Source organism: Lentinula edodes (assembly GCF_021015755.1).
Source record: "Lentinula edodes strain Le(Bin) 0899 ss11 chromosome Unknown C8R40scaffold_16, whole genome shotgun sequence".
In the NCBI taxonomy this organism is placed as follows: domain Eukaryota; kingdom Fungi; phylum Basidiomycota; class Agaricomycetes; order Agaricales; family Omphalotaceae; genus Lentinula; species Lentinula edodes.
In genome coordinates, this window is record NW_025764322.1 from 645,675 (window position 1) to 670,252 (window position 24,578).

The window sequence follows — 24,578 nt, forward strand, 5'->3', positions numbered from 1 at the left end:
AGTCTAAAAGCAATAAAAATTGAAGCTATATAGATTGTACACAAGAGACGAAAGAACACCATTATTACTGTATGAATTACAATGTTTACTGCTCTACATTATAACACTTCGAACACCTCATCTCAGCCTTTGTACCAGCAACTGGATGCATCTCCTCCCATGCACAAAGAAAGTCCATCAGTCCAACAGCACCGGTCTTTCCACTTGCAAGCTCAGTTGCTACTTCCGATAATTCATGACTCCCATGAGCCCCATACAGCTGAATAAGCTCATGCCCCTGTTCTGCAGCAGTGAGAGATGTTGTTCAAATACCAAGAGCATCTGCAATCAATTTCTTGGACTTGACATTATGCTAGATTCACATTTGTTAGCTTGGATTGTAAATATGAACTATGTAGCATACCATTATTGGACACACTTGACAAAAATGAGTGGCGGAGAAGGTCGCAGCAAATTCCCAATGTGCTGCTACTTGTTTGTATTGGAGCACACGGTGACGACCGGCCTTGAATGTTTTGTATCCAGGTAATTGTGATGCTTGGATAACCAGTTCATTGACCATTGCGGATTTTGGACCCCTCCTATTTCTTGATTCTGCAATTTCAAGTGGCTTGGAATTCGGATCATTGAGTAGTTGACTCATGTGCATACTAGCACTCGATGTGCAAGTCTAGGTGTAGTTGATATCTTTAGTAGAGTGAAAAAAAGAAGATGAATGAGACACACCAAAGTATTGGTCTGCAGTGGAACAGGAGCCAGCAAAGACTGGGACAGATGTCTACCTGAGATTGGATACGAGCGGAACGTTAGTGGAGCAAATGAAAGCATCACGAAGCACACATACTAGTGTAACATTTAGTTTCAATATCTTGGAGGGTGGAACAATGAGCACATCGGCGCTAGGAACCGTGGCATGAAAGTCCCCTTTCATGAGAATTTGGCCATAGTCTGGCTCATCAGGATCACAGAATGTGAGTTTGCCGACACCTTTCATACAATATCAATTGACAAACTGTGATAAATGGACAAATATATAACGTACCATCAAGAGCTGTATGCGTTTGTTGAAGGCTATCGTATATGTCACTGAATTTAACGTTGTATTCCTTCGGCCCGCATTTAGGCTCATCTACATAGGGCACTGTAATTACCTGGGAGTGACAGAGCCCTTGCTCTTGAAACCATGTATTGTTGATAAGTAGTTTGAGCTGCAATGAGGGAACACTAGATGAGCATTGATCACAACAAACACCGCTATTAAGCAAGCTTACAGTGACCGTGGAGCGTAGATATGGGGTCAGAAGAGTTTGAGTAATGTTGGGGTGCTTCAAAGTTTGTGCTAGGTGGATGTTTGAAGTTGGGGTTGGTGGGATTAGGACATGCTTTAGATCACTTGCTTTACTCAAGGTTTGAGAGGGGTTAAAGCTTGAATCGCGAACGGAAGAGGAAGTTGTTATTTGCGGAACAATGGATGAAGTGAGAAATTGCAAATATTCAATTCATGGTACTCACTGTCTGTCGAGAGCGATTCACACCTTGAACTGGACCAGATCCTACAACATCACTAGCAATTTGTGAACAAGATTTTTGAGAAGAAATAAGGTTGCCAATTGGGACAACGGTATTGAAACCATTACTTTTGCTGAGCAGATTTAGTTTCAATTCTTCAACCCAAACTCTTGAACGTTGAAAAGGACATTGAGTGGGCCACTTTGTAATTTGGTGCTCAACAAGTTTGATAAGATCTGCTTTGCTTAATTGACTTCGGGTGATGCCTGTCAAAAAAAACTAGATACTGAGAGTCATGAGGACCTACTTTAGTTCTGCCGCGACATAAGACCTCTCAATAGGAGTTTGCACTTGTGCTGGTGGTGACAATGATATGGTGAGATGCAAAGCAGAGTGATTCCGCATAATTTCAATCATTTGTTCTAACAGTTTTGAAAAAGGAGCCAAACAAGGTCCGGAAAAGTGCCAGTTTGAGAATGGAGTATTTTGAACCTGTCATGCCCTGGCTACACCCAGACCTGCCCCAGTACCAGCCATCACCTCCTATTTACCTCCCCGATCCCCAAACACCACCACGCACCTCCCCAACTATCACCATTCCCCTGACATACCTACCCAAATGTCCCGACTCTTACCCCGATATGCATACAACACCCTCCTAATAGCCAACCCCTTTAAGTACTAAATCTCGATTACCTTCCTCCCTAGATTAGCTGCCTCATGTTCCAGATATTCTCTTGTTCACTTCCTGTACCTACTTAAGTAGCACCGCAACGTCCAGAAGCCCCAGCTTAGTATATTTTGAACACACACCCTTTTGCATAGGTTCAGTCCCTGTCCCTTTGTACCTGCTAACCATACAGATTTCTCTTTACACTCTGTTTCTTTATCTCTGTTTCTCTCAACTCTTGTCTCTCGTATCTACGATCATCTCTATGATCCAATACACACTTTTACTTCACGTCTAAGCAATCCGAGTGAGTCTCCGAGCTCCCTCGAACAATACTAAAGCTCCCCAACGCCTAACGCCTTGGTGAGCTAACCTCTCCAAAACCTCCTTGAGCTCCCCACTTGTCCCACAAGTTCTGGGACCTCAATCTAGGTAATGTCGAACTATGTGCCGCTTCTCTGTTACTACCTCCAACACTCGAGGATGTCCACCTCTAACCCCCAGTTCCCGGGACCTCCCCTCCCAGGCGCCCACCTCCTTAGGAGCTTACACACTCAAGACCTATTCTCTCTACGACCTATTCAATCTTACGTTGACGTTTTAGCGAGTACAACTCCTCCTACGCAACGCTACTAGGTTTTGTACCTCCACTTCCTCTACCTATGCCGTAGGGACCTCCCTGGACCTTACAGGAACCCCTTCAAGGGTCACATCTCTCGATCCCAGCTACTACTAGGTCACTCCTGTCCTCGGTCGCGCTTTCCATAGCTCCCTTCGAGCTCCAGCCTGCTCCTAGCACGCTACAACATAAACTCTTCATACCAAAACCTACCTTAAGACCTAATCTGACCCAGGTCTTACAGAACCAAAAATTAACAATCAGGCTGCTTTAAGAGGAAAATTAACCAAAAGTGCACTTTCGGGAGCCAACAAGATACGTACTTTGTCCAGATTTCCATGTTTCGAGCCTCCGTAGTCCTTAGCATTGAAATTTTACCTCTTAGCAGTTTGTGATGACTTGTGAGCTCATTTTGGTAGCATTTAGGTTGAGAGAGAGAGAATTCCATTCTGATACAAAGGCTATGAAGACAAAATGAAAAAGTACATCGTGGAAGTACAGATTAAAAGGCGTGTTTGGCATGTTGCAAACAACCGATTGATATGAAAAACGTCCCGGATAAGCATTCAGCACCAATCGAGCAGTTCAAAAATGGCCGGCTGATCTCGAAAAAGTGCCGTTCCAAGTTCAGGTAACCAGTGCCTATGTGAGGTTGGTCGAAGTGCAGATTTTGGTGGGAGTTACCTCATGTGACAGGGTAACTGATGGAACAATCGCAAACTGTCAATGACCCATACACCCGTTATACATTTATGGATCAAAAATTGGACTTGATAATTTATAATTACGGAAATCTAATTGTCCGGTAAGCAAGGTGTTGCAGTGCACTTTTTGTCGCGACGAGGCAGGAAGCGGGAGGCGGGAAGTCCAAATATGCCAAGGAGCGACGGTGGCAGAGCGAAGAGGCACAGAAACAAGCACAAAGCACAGATAAAAGAAATAATGATCTCGAACAACAGTGGGATAGCGTCAGAGGCCAATCACACCAGTAATCAAAAGGGAATGTAGTTACCCAATGATCAAGTTAGATAGGTAGTATCTAAAAGGATACAAGTACTTGCCTAGTTGCCCAATGACCAAGAGGTCGAGATGGGGAACTAGGATCTGTCTACTGTCCTTTATATACTACTCTTGTCTAATGAGTAAGCGATTGTAAATAACGATGCGATATAGAACAAGAGTGAGGAATCAATATATACGAGTAATAATGAATCATAATGAACTAATCGATGAATAAGGATGAGTTGTATGGAAGCGTATGGAAACAAATGGAACTAGTGGGATGATTGTGTAATAAAGTACAATAAACATGTGAAAAGAGATTGATGGGAACACACCGCTGATGGCGCATCAAAGGGCACATCATGAGACTTCATGACACTTTTTCTTTCTCCCCTGACGGCTCTGGCATTTCAACAAGACGGCGCCGCAGCGCATCAATACCACCCTCCGCAGAGCTCAAATTTGATAGTACGTGATTCCGGGTGCTCACAAATCTCCGCAGAGACACAGTTTTCCGCTGACATACGCATTACCTCGTATTTGTTCAAACCTGGTGAGACCGGGGTTCAGCTCTTCCCTCTGCCTCACCAGGTCAGTTTTCTTTTTCCTTTTTCTCTTGCTGTACTCAATAAATATAGCAGATAGATCCTCTGTCATCTTGATACCTTTTTTCTGCAATAAAAGAATATTATTCCATCTATCAAATCATAACATGCCTGATGACCACAAATCGAACAGCCAAATGCAGATTTTGAGCAAAGATATCTCGACCGCTCTTCCACCGCTCCTACTGTCCCTCCACTTCCTCCTTCCATCCCAGCAGAGTATGCAGAGTTTGCAGATGTCTTCGACGAGATTGCTGTGCAGATTCGCTTCCTGAACACAGACCCTACGACCTGAAGATTGACCTGGAAGAGGGTGCTTCGCCGCCTCTCGGCCATATTTATCCATTGTCTGAAAAGGAGTTAGTCGCCCTTAAAGACTTTATTGACAAACAACTGGCTACTGGTGCCATCACCCCATCATCCTCTCCTCACGGCGCCCCGGTCCTGTTCGTCCCGAAGAAAGATGGCAAACTTCGCCTTTGCGTCGATTTCCATGGACTCAATTGTATTACCAAAAAGGACCGTTACCCACTCCCACTCATATCAGATCTTCTCGACGCTCCAAAAAGAGCTAAAATATATACCAAATTGGATCTCACTCACGCTTATCATCTCGTCAGAATCGCTGAAGGTGACGAATGGAAGACCACCTTTCGGACCCGTTACGGCTCCTACAAATGGAAGGTTATGCCGTTCGGCCTTACGAATGCCCCTGCGGCTTTCCAGCGGTCTGTTAATGACATCTTCTCTGACATGCTCGATGTTTGTGTCATCGTCTATTTGGACGATATTCTGATCTATTCTGATATGCCAGAAGAACACCAAGAACACGTCAAGGAGGTTCTTCGGTGACTTCGCCATCATCGGCTTTACGCCAATCCCGAGAAGTGCGAATTCAATATGGATACTGTTGAGTATTTAGGATATATTCTTTCTCCCGACGGATTAACTATGTCCAAGGAGAAAGTTCAGACAGTTCTAGAGTGGCTGGTTCCGAGGAAGGTTAAGGACATTCAGTCCTTCCTGGGTTTTGCAAACTTCTATCGTCGTTTTATTTATAATTACAGTGATATCGTTGTGCCAATGACTCGGCTTACCCGATAACGAGCTTGCCTCGTTTTTGTGTGAAAGAGAAAGGAAGGAATCTAATGGGCACTCCAACCAACCAATCTAATACACAATATGCAAGTTCACTGCTATCAAATTTATTTAATAGCAAGGGGTAGCGTTGGCAAAGGTTCCGCAAAGCTTTGAGAGCTAAGCACGAAGCTTTGATCAATCAATTTGAATCATTCTAAGGGTTCAATATATTCCTTTGATCAAGGTAGATTCAGCACGATTTGTGCTTTGGTTTGTATTGATCTGGGTATATCAAGAATTGGGGGTTTGAATCAAAGTAAATTAAAACCGAAACACACAGACCCCTACGGAGGGCTAGAACTATGTGCTGGCACAACCACACAGCGTGATTTGCCCTTAAGACCAACGACTGATCCTAAGTTCGAAGAATACCCAACAACTGGATAGACTTCTCGCAGTCACAAGGAGCAGAACACGACGTTCCTATACTCACAAGTGCCGGGCCCGAATGGCTGCTAGCGAAGAGGTTTCAGTCTGGCGGGAGTGTGTCTTTCCTTTTTACGGATTAGCACTGCAACGTCGTCCCAAAATCACTTGTATTCCAGATACATCGGATCGCTATTTATACATACAGAATATAGAGTCGCATAGTACAATTAATTTAATACAATAAACGTTCGGAACCGCAAGGAAACTTCTACACTCAGTCAGATACCATTTAATTTGAATCTACATGTCCTTATTTGGTCCATATTAGTTCCAAGATTCTAGTATACCTCCAAACATAGGTAGGTACTTCAATATTCATTTAATTTAATTGTTTTTGGAGGATGACTCGAATAGTGTTCAACTGTCATTGCTGTTCAACACTTACTTCGATTGTTTGTCACCTCGTCCGGAGGCAAATCAGCTCTCCTCGATCCTAATCCTATCAATCTGATTCATCTGGATTAAACTAATTGCTTCTCTCTTTCAATAGACACCCATTGTGCCTATACTCAATCAAGGGAGTTACGCATAGTATTCATTTAATTGCATTCTTCAATATTTTCTACGTCAGGACTCTTTGACATTCATTTGATATGTCTTCGGAGCCTCGCAGTCTTCCGATCGTTCTTCTAGTCATTTTACTCAACCATGCAACTTGATTGGTCTATTAGACTAAATCGCAGTCTTTTTTAGATTAATGCATGATCTCATTCTAGAAGGAGTATTTGATAATTCCTGAGTTCTAGAAAGTCATTTCGAGTCAATCCTCAGTTCATGGTCACTTGAGTAAGTTCTTCCAAACTCCTGCCAGTGTAAGGTCCAATAAGAATACCCTTGGTATGTCATACGTGAATGGTCATCCTTCGGATGTAGTCTGAGTCTGGTATAATCCTGCTCGACAAACAGGTAGACTGCTATCCGTAGGTAGTATCGGGGATGGGTAAACTAACCAACTTGTGGTAGTATGGGTATATGGTCCCTTCAACTTATTAGACTGATTCAGTATCGACTTTGACTGTCAATCTGGGTCTCAATTACAGTCCTCTTGATACAAATCTATACGTGAAAATGTCACAATTCACAGCATAGACGTCTAGCCAAAATTTAGGCGTGTCACCGAAAAGGCGCTTCCTGGATCTGGGACAGCAGCTGTCAAGAGGCCTTTGAAAATCTCAAAACTGCTTTTACTTCTGCGCCGATACTGGCCCATTGGGAGCCGAATCGCCCACTTATCGTGGAAACCGACGCTTCCGACTATGCCATTGCGGCTATTCTTTCCATCCAATATGCTGATGGTGAAATTCATCCTCTAGCCTTCCTTTCCAGAATGCTTCACGCGGCTGAACTCAACTACGATACACATGACAAAGAGCTTCTGGCCATCTTCGAGGCCTTTAAAGCTTGGCGTCATTATCTGGAAGGCCCGGGTGATCTGGTGGATGTCATCACCGATCACAAGAATCTTGAGTATTTCTCTACTACCAAGGTTCTCACACGCTGACAGGTCCGATGGTCAGAATTTTTGCATCAATTTAATATGGTCATTCGCTTCCGACCGGGGAAACTCGGCGAGAAACCTGATTCGATAACTAGACGCTGGGACGTCTACCCTAAAGAGGGGGATATCAGCTACGCCCAAGTGAACCCTCATAACTTCCGTCCTATATTTACTAACGAACAACTCACTGCGTCTCTTCGAGCTACCTTCCTAGAAGGCCCGGTTTTACGAGCCTCGATTATCATGGATATCGAAGCCCTACACCAGGCAATCATCCTCGCCCTTCCCGCCGACCCGAGCTCCGTTGTTGGTTTGGAACTTGCAAAAGATCCTTCCAATGAATGTTGGAGCTTAGGTAGTGACAAGTTATTACGCCTTGACGACCGTATTTATGTTCCTAATCACAGCGATCTTCGCCTTCAAGTCCTCCGCTACTTCCATGATCATCCACTCTCCGGCCATTTCGGCCAGAACCGCACTTTAGAAGCTGTACGTCGTCAATACACCTGGCCCAAGGTCAGAGACTTTGTATGTGACTATGTTACCTCTTGCACTATTTGTGATCGCAACAAACCTCGCCGTCATCAGCCGTACGGGTTGTTGAAGCCTCTGCCGGTTCCGGTCCGGCCATGGGATTCCATCTCCATGGACTTCATTGAGCAACTGCCAATGTCGAATGGCTATACAGCTATCCTCGTCGTCGTGAATTGGTCTTCCAAGCAAGCTATATTTATTCCAACCCACGACACCATTACCTCCGAACAATTAGCTGAGCTTTTTGTTATTCACGTCTTCTCTAAACATGGTATTCCTAATCATGTCACTTCTGATCGTGGTTCCGAATTTGTTTCGGCGTTTTTCTGGGCCCTCAGTAAAGTGCTCTCCATGGAACTTCACTATACCTCTGGATATCATCCGGAAGCCGATGGGCAGACCGAGCGTGTCAATCAGACTCTCGAGCAGTACATCAGGATCTATTGTTCCTACCAACAAGATGACTGGTCGCCATTACTCCCGATCGCCGAATTCGCCTATAACAACGCTCCCAATGCTTCCACTGGTATTACTCCATTCTTCGCTAACAAAGGATACCACCCAAACATCACCGTTCGGCCTGAGGTCGACATGAAGTCTGATCTAGCCAGAGACTTTGTCGTTAACCTCGATGAACTCCACGTTTTCCTTTGAGAGGAAATCCTTCTAGCTCAATCCCATTACAAGGAACAAGCTGACAGGAAAAGAATCTCGCACCCGGAGTTCCCGATCGGCTCCGAAGTATTTGTTCTTGTTAAGCACATTCGCTCTACTCGTCCTACTGAAAAATTCTCAGAAAAATATCTTGGTCCTTTCAAGGTCATCAGTCGACCTGGTACTTTGTCTTAAGAACTCAAGCTTCCGGATTATCTTCGCCGTATTCACCCGGTTTTCCATGTCTCACAGTTGGAGCTGGTTACGCCGAATCTGTTCCCAAATCGAACTCAATCTCCTCCACCTCCAATTGAAGTCGATGGTGAAGAGGAGTACAACATTGCCAAAATCCTCGACTCCAAGCTGGACAGAAGGTACAAACGTTGTCCTCTATGCTATTATATTCGGTGGGCCGGTTACGAAGGTACCGACAATGAATTCTCTTGGGTTGCTGCTGATGAATTACACGCTGATGAACTGGTACCGGCATTCCACACCCGATACCCTCACAAGCCTGGACCTTGATCACAAAGAACATTTTATCCCTTTTCCCCGTTTCTGCCATGCTCCGCCGAAGTGTACTTCGTGTGTTTAGAGGGTAAATACGATGATAGCAAATTGAGTGTTTATCCCTCTTTCTTGCTTACTTATTCTGGGTTCTTCAGTTACGGTTTTACTTAAGTTTCATTCCCACTTAACTACTTATACTTCAAACTAATTAATTCTTATGCCGCCTCGCGGCCCATTCGTTTTCCGATTTTAAATCGCGCTGACATTCTGTATATACAAAAAACAAAATAGAAAAATATGTAAAAGGGAGCAGGCGACAGGAGGTTACAAGAAGACTACAAAAGTTGGCCGAAGGGCCAATGCCGAAGTCCGAAGTCCGCTACTCTACCACTACCACCTCCTTTTCCTTTCCCTTCTCAGAGGCCGCCGTCTTTGCCCTCTTCGGCGCCGGCGCCTCCCCTTCTTTCTCCTCCTCCTCTACCTCCTCTTCCCCTTCTCCATCCTTCTCTCCCTCTACTACCTCCTCTCCTTCCTCTTCCTCCTCACTGTTTTCTATCACCCGCCTTCTCTTCAAGCTTCTCGGCCGATCAGAGACCGACCTCGACGGCCCGGGTGTCGCCGCCTCCCTCATGGCGTCTCTGGTGTCGATGGCAATTAGCCGCGCGTGGTCCTCCTCCTGTCGACGCAGGAGTTGCCTGAGGTATTGATGAGACCTCGAAGTGGCCTCCCTCAAGGACCGGTTGTCAGCCAAGAGCTGAGCCAACTGGCTTTCCATCACGGCCATCCGCTCGCTGCTCGGTCCTCCCTCCCGCTTCACTTGTACTGGCCGCCTGGAGTATGAACATTTTACCTTCGCATCATGACATGGCTTGCATATCACGGTGCTTCGTTTGCCCACCTGTTCCAGGCAGGGGATTTTCTTCATCTGGCACCGCTCGCAGGGCGCCCGCTCTTCATCGTCGTCGTTGTCCTCCCCGCCATCGCTGCCGTCGTCTGGGTCTCCACCGCTAACCTAAAGTCAAGGAGTTAGTAAAATTGGTATGGTGCTGAATAGATTATGCACCTCTCTTCTTTGCTTATCCTTACCCTTCTTGATCATCCGAGGAATCTCTACCTCTACTTGATGAGCAGAAGTAGAAGCTTCGCCCAGAGAAGGACCCCGGCGATGCCGCGCCGCTGCTGCTGCCATCTTCCTCCTCTTCTCAGCTGCCTCCTCCTCCAATCTCCTGGCATTGGCAGCCTCTCGCTTCTGCCTCTCCTCCTCCGCCTTCTGTCAGGCCTCTTCCTTGGCTTTCTTCTTCTCCTCCTTCCTCCTACGATTCCTCTCCCTGGTGCGCTCCAACTGAAGTTCCAGTTTGCGCTCCTCATCTGAAGGGTCGGGCGTCGAAGGGCGAGTCGGGGCCGCAAGAGGAGTTGGGTGCTGCCCGGTGACCGGGATGGAGCCGACAGTGGTGGTAGTTCTGGTGGTAGTACGACTAGTAGACATGAGGACTTAGCAGTTTCTGGACTAAAGGACCAAGGCAAAAAACCGCCCAGTTTTATAGGGTCAAAACGGCACACGGACCAGCAAAAATTTTCCTTCGAATTGTGTTTGGTTTACGGTGAACCGAAAATTTTCACTGATGACTAACGCCAATTCCCAGTACCAACGGCTTTTGAAAATTTTCCTGCTGACTGATAGGCCAAATCCCCGAGGCTGACGGCCTCTAAAATTTTCCTTTTGGTGACTAATCAACTCCCGGCATTAATGGCTTTCGAGGGCTCAAGCCTAAGAGGGGGATACTGTCAAGTCCATGCCTCGGGCCTCCACTTCGCCGCTCGGTATTCCAAAGATCAACCTTTTATTGTAATCTCTCCTTATTGTTCTTTCTCGCTACACATACCCTTTCATTCTAGTCTCTCCTTATTGTCTTTTACTTTACCCTGCAGGACTACACGTATAACTCCTAGTAGTTAGTCTGGCGCTCCGCACCAATGTGCCGTTCCGTAGATATAAATACTGCCTGTATGCTACTGTAGTTCCTCAGTTTAATTATCGACTTAGATTCCCTCCTTAACTCTGTACTCCTCTAAGTCTTCAGGCTCAACGCCTCGAAGTACGTTCTACTCGACCTTAGGACTTAGACGTTCTCTGGTCCGCTCCTCGTCATCGGCGATACCGCCGCCCCGACTTGGCTGCTACTTAGCTTCTCCCTCTATACTCTCGATCTCCGGGGACTAACGGCGTAACGGCGGTGTTGTTAATAACTTCACTACTGTCCCACTCATCTTCCGCACTTAGACACCTTGTGGCCCTGGCATGGTTACACAGTGTACATGATCTTAACAACAACAGAACATGTCAAGCCAGAAATCTTTACTGTTGGAGAATCACAACTTGCCCTCAGGCGGCCCCAATCCACTAAGAAGGTGGGAGATGTTAACATTTGATGACTCACATACCATCTATGGAACATTGTTCTTATATTACAAACCACTATCTCACTACCGTGTTATCAATCTCACCATCATGTACTATTACTATAGGACTACCAGTAGGATACATCGTATTGTACTTCCTTTCTCTCTCACTATGTTTAGCTGTAACATGACATCATCTACCTTGGACTTGTATATAAACCTGTAATATTCACCTTGTTGAATAAGCAGTTCTCTCTACTCCTTCATTGTCTGATCTGTGTGCACTCTATCTCTTACTGCCATTGCTGCTGAATATAACGTGATTATATTCTAACAGGAGATGAAAGCATCTGGAGCCATGCCTTCCGGGTCTACAGGGTGTCATGAAGCGGCAGAGGCGGAGTAACTAGCAGAGCAGGAGAGCGGAGTGACTAAGCAAGACAATAAGGCAGAGCAACTAATCCCAGATAATGACAGAGATATATTGAGTATTGTAGTCATAGGTAATAGTAAGTAAACACATACCTGGTCCCAGATAATGACAGAGAGGTCAAGATAAGGAACCAGGCTGTGGGGGGTTGGCTATATATACATATTCTAGTCTGCGAGAAACAACGATGTAATACTGTACAGTTCAGGGGCAAGGAAGGTGGCAAAAGCTGGTAGAAGAAGAAGGTAGGTCAGGTGAATCAGTAATCAATGGGGGATTGACAGTGATGGAGTGATGGGGTAATGTATTGTACAAGTAAGGGCATCGAGACAGTGAAAAAAGGAAAATGATAGGGGCTGCGTACTTTATGACACAGGGATGCCATTTTAAAGGACACGCAAAAGAACTCAAAGCTTACGAACATCACATTGTGTCCTTATTCAAAGCAAGACATTATGAGTTTCAATCCCCAGTTATTGTATATAACCATGCTGTACAAATCCATGTTGGCAGTCAGCATGACATCCTCCTCAATGAATTTGACAAATTTGCTGATTTCAAAGATGCAATGCTCAATACTGGAGGAGTTCTTTTTGGAGCAGGTTCAGGTTCAGTTTGAGGAGGTCCCCAGCCTGTGACTCAGACTGATAAAGGGAAAGTTCTGTTTCTAGAGGAACAGGATCATCTATATCTCAAGGAAGACCTACATCTTTACCAAGAAATTTGAAGAAATCTATTCTCAATCCCAAAAGGAAGAGAAAAGAAATTAATCTGATTGAATTGATTGCTCCAGAGTCAATTTCAACATCTTCTAGATCGATTGAATTGACTAGATTGATAGATACGTTAAATCAAACTATCTCTCAAATGAGTAATATGATTGAACCAGTCAAAATGACTACCAATAATTATGGAATGCCCACGTTGTCAGCTGAAGCTAAGGCTGAGATTGACAAAGCAGGTGTGAAACTTCCAAGGAAGTATAAGACAGCGCAGTGGTGGAAACCTTCTTACCTTCATACCGCTTCAAGAACAATTCACATCTGCCCTTTGGGGTGTTCAGGTCACACCTGAAACGTCACTAGAGTCTGTTGAACGTACGGCCAAATTCTACTATGGGAAAATCAAGGAAGCTCAGCCGCATGGTCCATATTGAATCGGAGGGTATTGTACATCTGCACTTATTGCCTATGGGCTCATATATCAGTTTTAGCAAGCAGGAGACAAGATATTACAATGGGTTATGTTGGACTTCTCTCCTGCCATCTTTGGTAGTTATCATTTCACTGCCAGACTTGACGAGGAAACTATCAGAACAAAAGTGCCCACTAGGGACGTAATGTTGGGATTTGAGAATAACTTATCCTGATACCCTGATGAGGGGCAAATGCTGATTATACATATCCATATCATCCAAGGCAGAAGACAGTGTAAGACCTAAAAGTGTTAATTGGACTGTCAGTGTTACTATATCACCTTGCTTGACTAGGTTTCTCGCCATCTTTAATTGACGCACTTTTCATTCCATATCGCAAACATGCCACAACATTTTACGTTTTCGGTCCGTTTTGTTTGTTCATGTGTTTGTTTCAACTGCCCCGCGGTTCAAACGTACATCTCCATCAGTAACATACCAGTTATCTATCCTGTCTATTCCAATGTATCCTTCATTCTCTTCCACCACCGTGCTGTCTGTTCGCTGTGTCTCTTCAACCTGTCATCTTCCACAAGAAGCTCTATGTCATGCCCTTTTGTCAAACACCCTGCATCAAACTCTCAAAGTAAATGTATAGTCAATCTGCCTGAACTTCGGGATAACATATAGATTAAAGAAACTGAGTGTGCGTGTTGGTGGCTTTCCTATATCCACTAACATGCTTGGTATTGTTTGACCTTGGGCCCGGTAATCTGTAAATGCATATGCTGCTGTCATAGGAGATTGCTTGCAATGAATGGTGCGTTTGACATGCTTTTTCCCTTTGACCCAAACCTGTATACTGACTGACTGTCTCCATAGTTCTATAGGAATAACCTGCGTTTCGAGTCCATCAAGCTTCTGTGCTCTGATGTGATTCATCTTTACCAGCATATAAATTGGCAAGTATTCCAGCTCCACAACTGAGCAATCTTCTTCAAATGCTGGCTCTCTTGGATTGAATACAATCTCTCCTATCCTTCCTCTTGCTCCATTTGTTATATCCAAGTTGGTCTCAATGTTCTGATTAGTAGGACCCAAGATATAGGTGATGCTCTGGATGACTACAACATAGCTAATACAGGTGTTGCAAATGCTTTAGCTGCTTTGAAGGCACAAGATCCTTTGAGGTTCAAACTGAACCCTCTTCCTGTTTATGGCGAGGATGAGCAACTTATTCATTCTTTGATGTACCGGACAAAATTTGAGAATGCACTTGTAGAAGTGCAGTTTATGCTTATGCCTCAGGGAATCAGATCCGGTAATGATGGTACAGGTGCAAAGGATGTTTATGTAGACGTTCTTTCCGTTTATTTGTCAGATAGTGTGGGGCACGGAACGACGACCTCCCATCGGTACAAAGCATAAGGTATGTTGCCCCGCCTCAGGTTGGTGTTCTGGCTGGTCCGAACAGGTCTATGTGTACCCGCTCGAGGACTTCAGACTTGTGCGTTAGTACTTCGTCGAAGGGGCGCTTCGTGGCCTTGCCATATAGGCAATCTTCACATAGTCCATGTACCTCTTTGTTGGTGATGTTCAACCCATCAACCAGCTTGCGGTTCGACATGCGTAGGATGCACCGTATCGCGACGTGACCAAATCTCCGGTGCCAGGTGAGGATATCTACTGGCCTATCCCTTGCCCTGGAGTAGTTGACTATTGCACCCCCCGCGTCTAGCACTTCGACCTCGTACATCTTTCCTCTACCAAAACCTTCGAGTATTGTCTCTCCGGCCGCGTTTCTAACTGTCATTATTCCGGATCCCCAGTCCCCTCGCATACCTTTGCCGTCTAGAGTGGATAACGAGATCAGGTTATGTCCGAACGACGGTGTGTGTTTTGCCCCTCTGAGTTGAATTACTCTCTCAATCCCTCCGACGCGTGTAACGATTTGTACTGTTCCCATCCCTAGGATTTGGAATTTCCCCGCGTCGCCGGAGATTGCACTGCTTCCACCTTGGCCCTGTACCTTGGTGTATTCTATGAAATCTGAGCGTTGCACCCAGCAATGTTCTGATGCACCCGAGTCAAGGAACGTCCGTATTGGAGTTATGGCTGGCGAGTACAGCGAAGTGCTACTCCAGCAAACCATGCATTGGTCCCTCGGTACATTCAGGTAGTTAAGTACGTCGCTATCTACTCCCTTTTCCTTCGTCTCACACTGACCCCTGCTCCCTAGAATGGGATTATCCTGGCTGGTTGCAGGGTCAGTGATTAACTCGGTTTCCGGGGAGGGCTTGGACGTACTTCGCTGACCGTTTGGTTGGGCTGACATGACGTACGTTCCCATAGGTGACGCTACCTCTGCGTTGTCCGGGGTTGCTATGTTCGTGTTCGCTTCACTCTTTGGCTTGTGCGTCTGGCCCTGCCTTGGTCCCTGCCCCTCCATTCCTCCACCCTTGGCCCAGCACTTCCTAGCGATATGACCAGTTTTGCTGCAGTTGTGGCATGTAATAGCTGGTTTGCTGCTGGGTCGCGTTGCTTGGGTGTTTGTGTGTGCAGCCATTAGGGCCTTGACCCGTTTTGTGTCCCGTTCTTCCTCTTTTCGCTCTTCCTCCTTTTCGTACCAGAGCGTATGTAAATATGTGAATGCGTCCACGCTCGAGCTTCCTGGTACGCTGCGCACGTCCTGCCTCCAGTCCGGCGGCATTGATGAGATAATGATGCGCCTGAATTGAGCATCCGTGGCTGTCCCTCCAAGGTCGTGTACCTTCTTGAGTAAGTTTCTCATTCTCTTTTCGTGGTCTTCCATAGTTGACTCCGTTGGGTCATATTTCTCCTGGCGTAGGTTCGTATCGGCTAGGTGTATACGCTGCTCGTCGCGTTTTTCGAACCGTTTGATCAGTGCTTGCCAGATCTCGTTCGCTCGTTTTGTTTCGTCTACGCCCAGTCCAACGGGGTCGGTGATGTTAGAGACAATGGCACCAGCGACGAGCCTGTCTCGAGCTTCCCATTCCTCTGGGAAAGAAGTAGGGCTGAAGAGTGGTGTTGTCAGTTGCATCGGAGGGTATATCGGGCCTGGGTAGTTGCTGGGCCTGGGTATAGTTCCATCGAGGTACCCAGTCAGTCCTCTCGACTGTACAGCGAACATGATTTCTCGCTTGAACAGTCTCCAATTTTCCTCGCCGACGAGCTGTTTCTCGTCCGGGAGTCTAGGTATGTTTGTGCTATTTCCAAACGACATCTCGCATGCTATTAGTTGCTTCCTGACTCAGCTGTTCTATTGCAGATAAACTTTTCTCGGTATCAATTAGACTACCAGTCTCATAATCTGTAGACGAACGTGTAAACTCAGTTGGTGTGAACGCAACTAGTTATATTATAAGTATCTGTAGACAAACGTGTAAACTACTGTATGTCAGTACGATATTCATGTCGGGATTATACTCTGCTCACCTCAGTTGGTGTGAACGCAACTGAGGGATCTGTCAAGTCCATGCCGCGGGCCTCCATTCCGCCGCTCGGGATTCCGAAGATCTGCTCCTTATTGTTATCTCACTCTTATTGTTCTTTCTCGCTACACATACCCTTTCGTTCTAGTCCCTTCTTATTGTCTTTTACTCTACCCTGCAGGTACTACTCGTATAGCTCCTAGTAGTTAGTCTGGCGCTCCGCACCGCTGCGCCGATCCGTAGATATAAATACTGCCTGTACGCTACTGTAGTTCCTCAGTTTAATTATCAACTTAGATCAACTTAGATCTCCCTTCTCAACTTAACTCTTCTCTAAGTCTTCAGGCTCAACGCCTCGAAGTACGTTCTCCTCGACCTTAGGACTTTGACGTTCTCTGGTCCGCTCCTCGTCATCGGCGATACCGCCGCTCCGACCTGGCTGCTACTTAGCTCCTCTCTCTCTACTCTCGCTCTCCGGGGACTAACGGCGTAACGGCGGTGTTGTTAATAACTTCACTACTGTCCCATTCGTCTTCCGCACTTAGACACCCTGTGGCCTTGGCACGGTTACACGGTGTACATGATCTTAACAGTATAATTAAACTCAATCCGTTAACGTCGTACTGACATATCATTTTTTATGCCTCCGAAAACTCGAGCTCAATCTAGAGCTAACTCCGAAGAAAATACTTTCTTCACTACAGCCCAATCATTTGCCCCATTCTCCGACTCTATCTCTGCCATCGGTCAACCACGTCGCCGTAATCGCGGTTTCGGTCCAGCTACAGTTCCTACTACGTCGACTCTTCCTGAAGCCATGGAAGAAGAACAACAATTCGAGTACAGTACATTGTACACTGGTGACGGACAACCTGTCCAAGTCCTGACCCCTCGCCGTGGACAACCCCCTGTGGTCGCTCCGGCTCGGGGCCGTTCAACTACTCGTATTGATTCTCCAATCCTCCAAGCCATAGCCCGCCGTACGGGGAAACAACCCCAACGTCGCGCTGCTTCTGAATCTCCTCGTGACCCACCTCCTCACTTCGATTTGGACACCGGTGATCACGATGATCAAGACCCTCCTGTCGACCCCGACGATCCGGGCGCCGACAACAATCATGACGATCTGGAGGACGATTCCGGCGGTTTACCGCGTGGTGAACCTGGTGACCCCAGTGGACCTGGTGGACCTGGTGGTCCCGGCGGTCCCGGCGGTCCTGGTGGACCTGGTGGACCTCGCTCCCCAACGAGCAACGAGCTATGTTGGAACTCCTCTCGGGGTTCAAGGGTTCCATTGAGACCCTTGGTACCGTCCTCGCCGCTCTCGGCCGTCCCTCGGACAGCTCTAAATCCAAGAGCAAGGTCAAGGAGCCAGAGGTCTTCGACGGTTCGGATCCCCGAAAACTCAAGACGTTCTTCGTCAATCTCGCCCTGGTCTTCAATGACCGTCCCAAGTACTTCACCGACCAACGGAAGGTGAACTACACCCTTTCCTATCTCAGTGGGTCAGCCAAAGAATGGTTTGTCCCTGATATTCTCGATCCGGATCTCGACTCGCTGCCGGCCTGGACGTCCTCCTTCAAAGCCCTTGTAAAGGAGCTTCAGGATAATTTCGGCGTTTACGACGCCCAAGGCGAGGCCGAAGATTCTCTCGGTAATCTGAAGATGAAGGAAACCGAGAACATCCGGAAATACAACATCCGGTTCAACACCCTGGCTGCTAGTACCAACTGGGATTCTGCTGCCCTGAAATGGGCTTATGGACGAGGCTTAGCTGAGCGCATCAAGGACGAAATGGCGCGTTTGCCCGAGCCGGCGACGCTCGCCGATTACCGTCAAGAAGTTCTTCGTATTGACAATCGTTATTGGAAACGCGAGGAAACTAGAAAGCATGAGGCTGGTAAGCCTTTTGTTGCTCGGAACCCGAAGAAGGGTTCCTCGGACTTCAAGACTGGTTCTACTAACCAGCAAAACAACTCTCAGCCATCTGGCTCTTCGGCGCCGTTCACGCCGAAGCCTAAACCCTTCTCTGGTGGTAAGCCTAACAACAATGGTAAGCCCCAGAACTCTTCGAATTCCGGCCAATCCGGCGGTCAGCGCCCCGCGTTCAACCATCTTGGTGCAGATGGGAAAGTCCTTCCCTCCGAGAAGGAAAGAAGGATGAAGAACAACCTTTGTCTCTTCTGCGGTGGTAAGCATCAGATTGCTGACTGCAATAAGCGAAAGGCCCGAGAATCAAAGGGCCGTGCTGCCGAGGTTGAAGAAACCCCCGAAGCAACCATTGAGGTTGTTGAAGAGGAATCGGAAAACTAATCCGCAGCTCTTGTTCCCCGGTACGAAACGGGAGCTGCGTTGATCAGGTTCGTACCTCACCTGGGGAGTTATATCTCAACGCGTCCGCTCTTTCTTCCATTGAACGATCTCTTGTAATATCATTGACTACTGAATTTCCTTTGTCCGATTCGGCCGCGCCGGCCGAACCTATCTCTGCCCTTCTCAAATTTCCTACTCTTGTTGATTCTGGTTCTACTGACTCTTTCATTGATACTCGTTATGTTTCACAAAATTCTATTCCTACGACCAAAATCTCTCCTGTTAATCTTCGTCTCTTTGATGGTTCATTATCTTCTAAACCCATTACCGATATGGCGAATATCGCCGTTCGGTTCCCTTCCGGCGAGCTGCTTCTCTTACCCTTTTATGTTACACATTTAGATTCATCCTGTAAAGCAGTACTAGGTTACAGTTTCTTATCCCGCTACAATCCGTTGATTGACTGGGCATCTCGAAACATTACGTTCCGTAACACTTCACACCTTGATTCTCCACAGACGTCTGTGCCTTCTGCTATCAACCCCGTTGTTGCAAAGGTCGCTGTTCCGCTACCGGAACTTTCGCCGTCGGTTTCACCGACAATTCTGGAGACCCCTCCTGGGGACTCACTTCGCTCTCGCTCTCGCTCCCGCTCTCGGACTTTACGGGCCAAGCCCCTTTCGTCCAAATTCCCCTTTGAACCCATCTATTCTTATCCTACGGTCTCTCAATTCGCTGCTCAACTGGAAACTCCCGAGGTCGACATTGCACTTGTCAGTGCTGCAGTCTTTAACAGGGCTTGCAAGGACGCTGGTATGGAACCTATTTTACTTCGTGCTATCCACTCAGAGGTCGCGGCCCGCGCCGCCGCCCGCTCTTCCACCACTCCTACTGTCCCTCCACTCCATCCTTCTATTCCAGAAGAGTACGCAGAGTTTGCAGACGTCTTCGACGAGATTGCTGCAGATTCACTTCCTGAACACAGACCTTACGACCTGAAGATTGACTTGGAAGAGGGCGCTTCGCCGCCCCTCGGCCGTATTTATCCTTTGTCTGAAAAGGAGTTAATCGCCCTTAAAGACTTTATTGACAAACAGCTGGCTACTGGGGCCATCACCCCATCATCCTCTCCTCACGGCACTCCGGTCCTTTTTGTCCCGAAGAAAGACGGCAAACTTCGCCTTTGCGTCGATTTCCGTGGACTCAATCGTATCACCAAAAAGGATCGTTACCCACTCCCACTCATATCAGATCTTCTCGACGCTCCGAAAAGAGCTAAAATATACACCAAATTGGATCTCGCTCACGCTTATCATCTAGTGAGAATCGCTGAAGGTGACGAATGGAAAACCACCTTTCGGACCCGCTACGGCTCTTACGAATGGAAGGTCATGCCGTTCGGCCTTACGAACGCCCCTGCGGCTTTCCAGCGGTTTGTTAATGACATCTTCTCTGACATGCTCGATGTCTGTGTTATTGTCTATCTTGACGATATTCTAATCTACTCTGATACGCCAGAAGAACACCGAGAACACGTCAAGGAGGTTCTTCGGCGGTTACGGAAACATCGGCTTTACGCCAACCCCGACAAGTGCGAATTCAATATGGATACTGTTGAGTATTTGGGTTATATTCTTTCTCCCGACGGATTGACTATGTCCAAGGAGAAAGTTCAGACCGTTCTAGAGTGGCCGGTTCCGAGGAAGGTTAAGGACATTCAGTCCTTCCTGGGTTTTGCAAACTTCTATCGTCGTTTTATTTATAATTACAGTGATATCGTTGTGCCGATGACTCGGCTTACCCGAAAAGGCGCGTCCTGGATCTGGGACAGCAGCTGTCAAGAGGCCTTCGAAAATCTGAAAATTGCTTTCACTTCTGCGCCAATACTGGCCCATTGGGAGCCGAATCGCCCACTTATCGTGGAGACCGACGCTTCCGATTACGCCATTGCGGCTATTCTTTCCATCCAATATGCTGACGGTGAAATTCATCCTCTAGCCTTCCTTTCCAGAACGCTTCACGCGGCGGAACTCAACTACGATACCCACGACAAAGAGCTACTGGCCATCTTCGAGGCCTTTAAAGCTTGGCGTCATTATCTGGAAGGTTCGGGTGATCCGGTGGACGTCGTCACCGATCACAAGAATCTTGAGTATTTCTCTACTACCAAGGTTCTGACACGTCGACAGGTCCGATGGTCAGAATTTTTACATCAATTTAATATGGTCATTCGCTTCCGACCGGGGAAACTCGGCGAGAAACCTGATTCGATAACTAGACGCTGGGACGTCTACCCTAAAGAGGGGGATATCGGCTACGCCCAAGTGAACCCTCATAACTTCCGTCCTATATTTACTAACGAACAACTCACTGCGTCTCTTCGAGCTACCTTCTTGGAAGGCCCGGTTTTACGAGCCTCGATTATCATGGATATCGAAGCCCTACACCAAGCCATCATCCTCGCCCTTCCCGCCGACCCGAGCTCCGTTGCTGGTTTGGAACTTGCCAAAGATCCTTCCAATGAACGTTGGAGCTTAGGTAGTGACAAGCTACTACGCCTGGACGACCGTATTTATGTTCCTAATCACGGCAATCTTCGCCTTCAAGTTCTCCGCTACTTCCATGATCATCCACTCTCCGGCCATTTCGGCCAGAACCGCACTCTAGAAGCTGTACGTCGTCAGTACACCTGGCCCAAGGTCAGAGACTTCGTACGTGACTACGTTACCTCTTGCACTATCTGTGGGCGCAACAAACCTCGCCGTCATCGGCCTTACGGGTTGTTGAAGCCTTTGCCGGTTCCGGTCCGACCATGGGATTCCATCTCCATGGACTTCATTGAGCAACTGCCAATGTCGAATGGCTTTACCGCTATTCTCGTCGTTGTGGATCGATCTTCCAAGCAAGCTATCTTTATTCCAACTCACGACACCATTACTTCTGAACAACTAGCTGAGCTTTTTGTTATTCACGTCTTCTCTAAACATGGTGTCCCTAATCATGTCACTTCTGATCGTGGTTCTGAATTTGTTTCGGCGTTTTTCCGGGCTCTCGGTAAAGCGCTCTCCATGGAACTTCACTATACCTCTGGATATCATCCGGAAGCCGATGGGCAAACTGAGCGTGTCAACCAGACTCTCGAACAGTACATCAGGATCTATTGTTCCTACCAACAAGATGACTGGTCGCCTTTACTTCCGATCGCCGAGTTCGCCTATAACAACGCTCCCAATGCTTCCACTGGTATTACTCCATTCTTCGCTAACAAAGGATACCACCCAAATATCACCGTTCGGCCCGAGGTCGACATGAAGTCTGATCTAGCCAGAGACTTCGTCGTCAATCTCGATGAACTCCACGTCTTCCTTCGAGAGGAAATCCTTTTAGCTCAGTCTCGTTACAAGGAACAAGCTGACAGGAAAAGAATCTCGCACCCGGAGTTCCCGATCGGCTCCGAAGTATTTGTTCTTGCTAAGCACATTCGCTCTACTCGTCCTACTGAAAAATTCTCAGAAAAATATCTTGGTCCTTTCAAGGTCATCAGTCGACCTGGTACTCTGTCTTACGAGCTCAAGCTCCCGGATTATCTTCGCCGCATTCACCCGGTCTTCCACGTCTCACAGCTGGAGCCGGTTACGCCGAATCCTTTCCCGAATCGTACTCAATCTCCTCCACCTCCAATTGAAGTTGATGGTGAAGAGGAGTACAACGTTGCCGAGATCCTGGACTCTAAACTGGACAGAAGGTATAAGCGTTGTCCTCTACGTTACTATATTCGGTGGGCCGGTTACGAAGGTACCGACGATGAATTCTCTTGGGTAGCTGCTGATGAATTACATGCTGACGAACTGGTACCCGCATTCCACACTCGATACCCTTTGAAACCTGGACCTTGATCACACAAAAACATTTTATTCCTTTTCCCCCGCTTCCGCCGCGCTCCGCCGAAGTTTACTTCGTGTGTTTAGAGGGTAAACACGATGATAGTAAATTGAGTGTTTACCTCTCTCTCCTTTATTTACTTGTTATGGTTTCCTTAATCACAGTCCTCACTTAGCTTCCAGTTACACTTACACTACTTATACTAAACTAATTTACTTCTTACGCCGCTTCGCGGCCCGTTCGCTTCTCAATCTCAAAAAAATTGCGTCGACATTTTTGTATATACAAGTCCAAAAAAAATTATACAAACAGGGCAGGACGACAAGAAGACCACAAGAAGAAGGCCGATGTCCGATGTCCGTAGTACACTACTCTACTATTTCCTTCCCTTTCCCTTTCCCTTTCTCCGATGTCGCCGCCGTCGGCGCCGGCGCCTCCCCTTCTCCCTCTGCCTCCATTCCTCCTCCTTCTTCCTCCTCTCCTTCCCCATCTTCCTCCATCTCCAGCTCCCTACCCCGCTCCTCTTCCTCGTCACTGTCCATGACCCTTCTCCGCTTCTTCGACAATTCCGACGGGCCGGCTTCCGGTAGTTCCGGGGGTGTTCTCCTCCTCCTCGCGGCGTCAGTGATCAGCCAGTCTAGCTTGCGGTTGAAATGGCGATGGTAGGTATTCGCCTTCACCTGACCATCCCGGAGTTGTCGGTTATCCGCCAACAACTGCGCTACCTGGCTTTCCAGTACTGCCAGGCGCTCACCGGTCGGATTCGAGCCACCTTCTCGCTTCACCGTGGTCGGCCGTCCGGAGTACGAACACCGTACTTTCGCATCATGGCAGGGTTTACAGATGATGGAACTTCTCTTGCCAGCCTGCATCTGGCAAGAGATCTTCTTTGTCCTGCATCGCTCGCAGGGTTCCTTTTCATCGTCGTCATCGTCGCCATCGTCGCCGTCGTCCGGGTCTTCATCCACGGGCTAGCAGGGAGAGGTCAGACAATTACCGAGTTATAATAAGAGAAAAACGCACCTGGGCCTTAGCCTTGCCTTTTCCCTTACTCTTTTTCGTGATCTCAACCACGGGTCTCCGCGGCGAGACTGACGCCTCACTTGGGGAGGTCCCCCTCTGACTCCGAGCTGTCGCCGCTGCGGCCAACAGCCTCCTCCTCTTGTTGTTGGGCTCGACGAGCCCGCTCTCGCGCCTCCTGCGCTGCCTTCTCCCTCGCCGCCGCCGCTCTGGCAGCTTTTTCTTCTGCGGCCTTCCTCGCCGCCGCCGCCGCCTTCCTGGCCTTCATCCGACGGACCTTCTCCTCTGCCCGCCGGATCGCCTCATCATCGTCTTCCTCCATTTCTTCGTCGTCGTCTTCTCGAGGCTCCTCGGGGACGGTGAGATCGATGGGCGGCGGAGGAGCAGGCCGTGACCTCGAGGGTCCGGCGGTCGGAGATTTTTGAGTGGTGGTGCTGGTGGTGGTACGGCTGGTCAACATGCTGGAGGACTTAGGTTTTTTTGGAAAAGTTAGGGCCTTAGCGGCAAAACCCTGGGCCTTTTATAGGACAAAAACTGCGCACGGACCAGCGAAAATTTTCCTTCGAGTTGTACGGGGTGTACGGTGAACCGAAAATTTTCACTGATGACTAACGCCAATTCCCGGTACTAACGGCTTTTGAAAATTTTCCTGCTGACTGAAGGGCCAAATCCCCGATCCTGACGGCCTTTAAAATTTTTCCTTGGTGACTAACCAACTACCGGTATTAATGGCTTTCGAGGGCTCAAGCCTAAGAGGGGGATACTGTCAAGTCCAT

The 24,578-nt window shown here is 47.5% G+C and overlaps 2 protein-coding genes across 2 annotated transcripts; both read right to left on the reverse strand.

The window, feature by feature from the left end:
- Window positions 1–85: 85 nt before the first annotated feature.
- Window positions 86–562, reverse strand: C8R40DRAFT_1170346 (uncharacterized protein; the record flags this gene model as incomplete). Its single annotated transcript, XM_046231523.1, has 3 exons — window positions 86–282; window positions 313–352; window positions 404–562. The coding sequence occupies 3 exons, from the start codon at window positions 560–562 to the stop codon at window positions 86–88; spliced, it is 396 nt and encodes a 131-aa protein (XP_046086835.1).
- Window positions 563–13,650: 13,088 nt separating this feature from the next.
- C8R40DRAFT_1044265 (uncharacterized protein) lies at window positions 13,651–13,933 on the reverse strand (the record flags this gene model as incomplete). Its single annotated transcript, XM_046224220.1, has 2 exons — window positions 13,651–13,734; window positions 13,820–13,933. 2 exons carry the CDS (start codon window positions 13,931–13,933, stop codon window positions 13,651–13,653), a joined length of 198 nt encoding a protein of 65 aa, XP_046086836.1.
- Window positions 13,934–24,578: the final 10,645 nt, after the last annotated feature.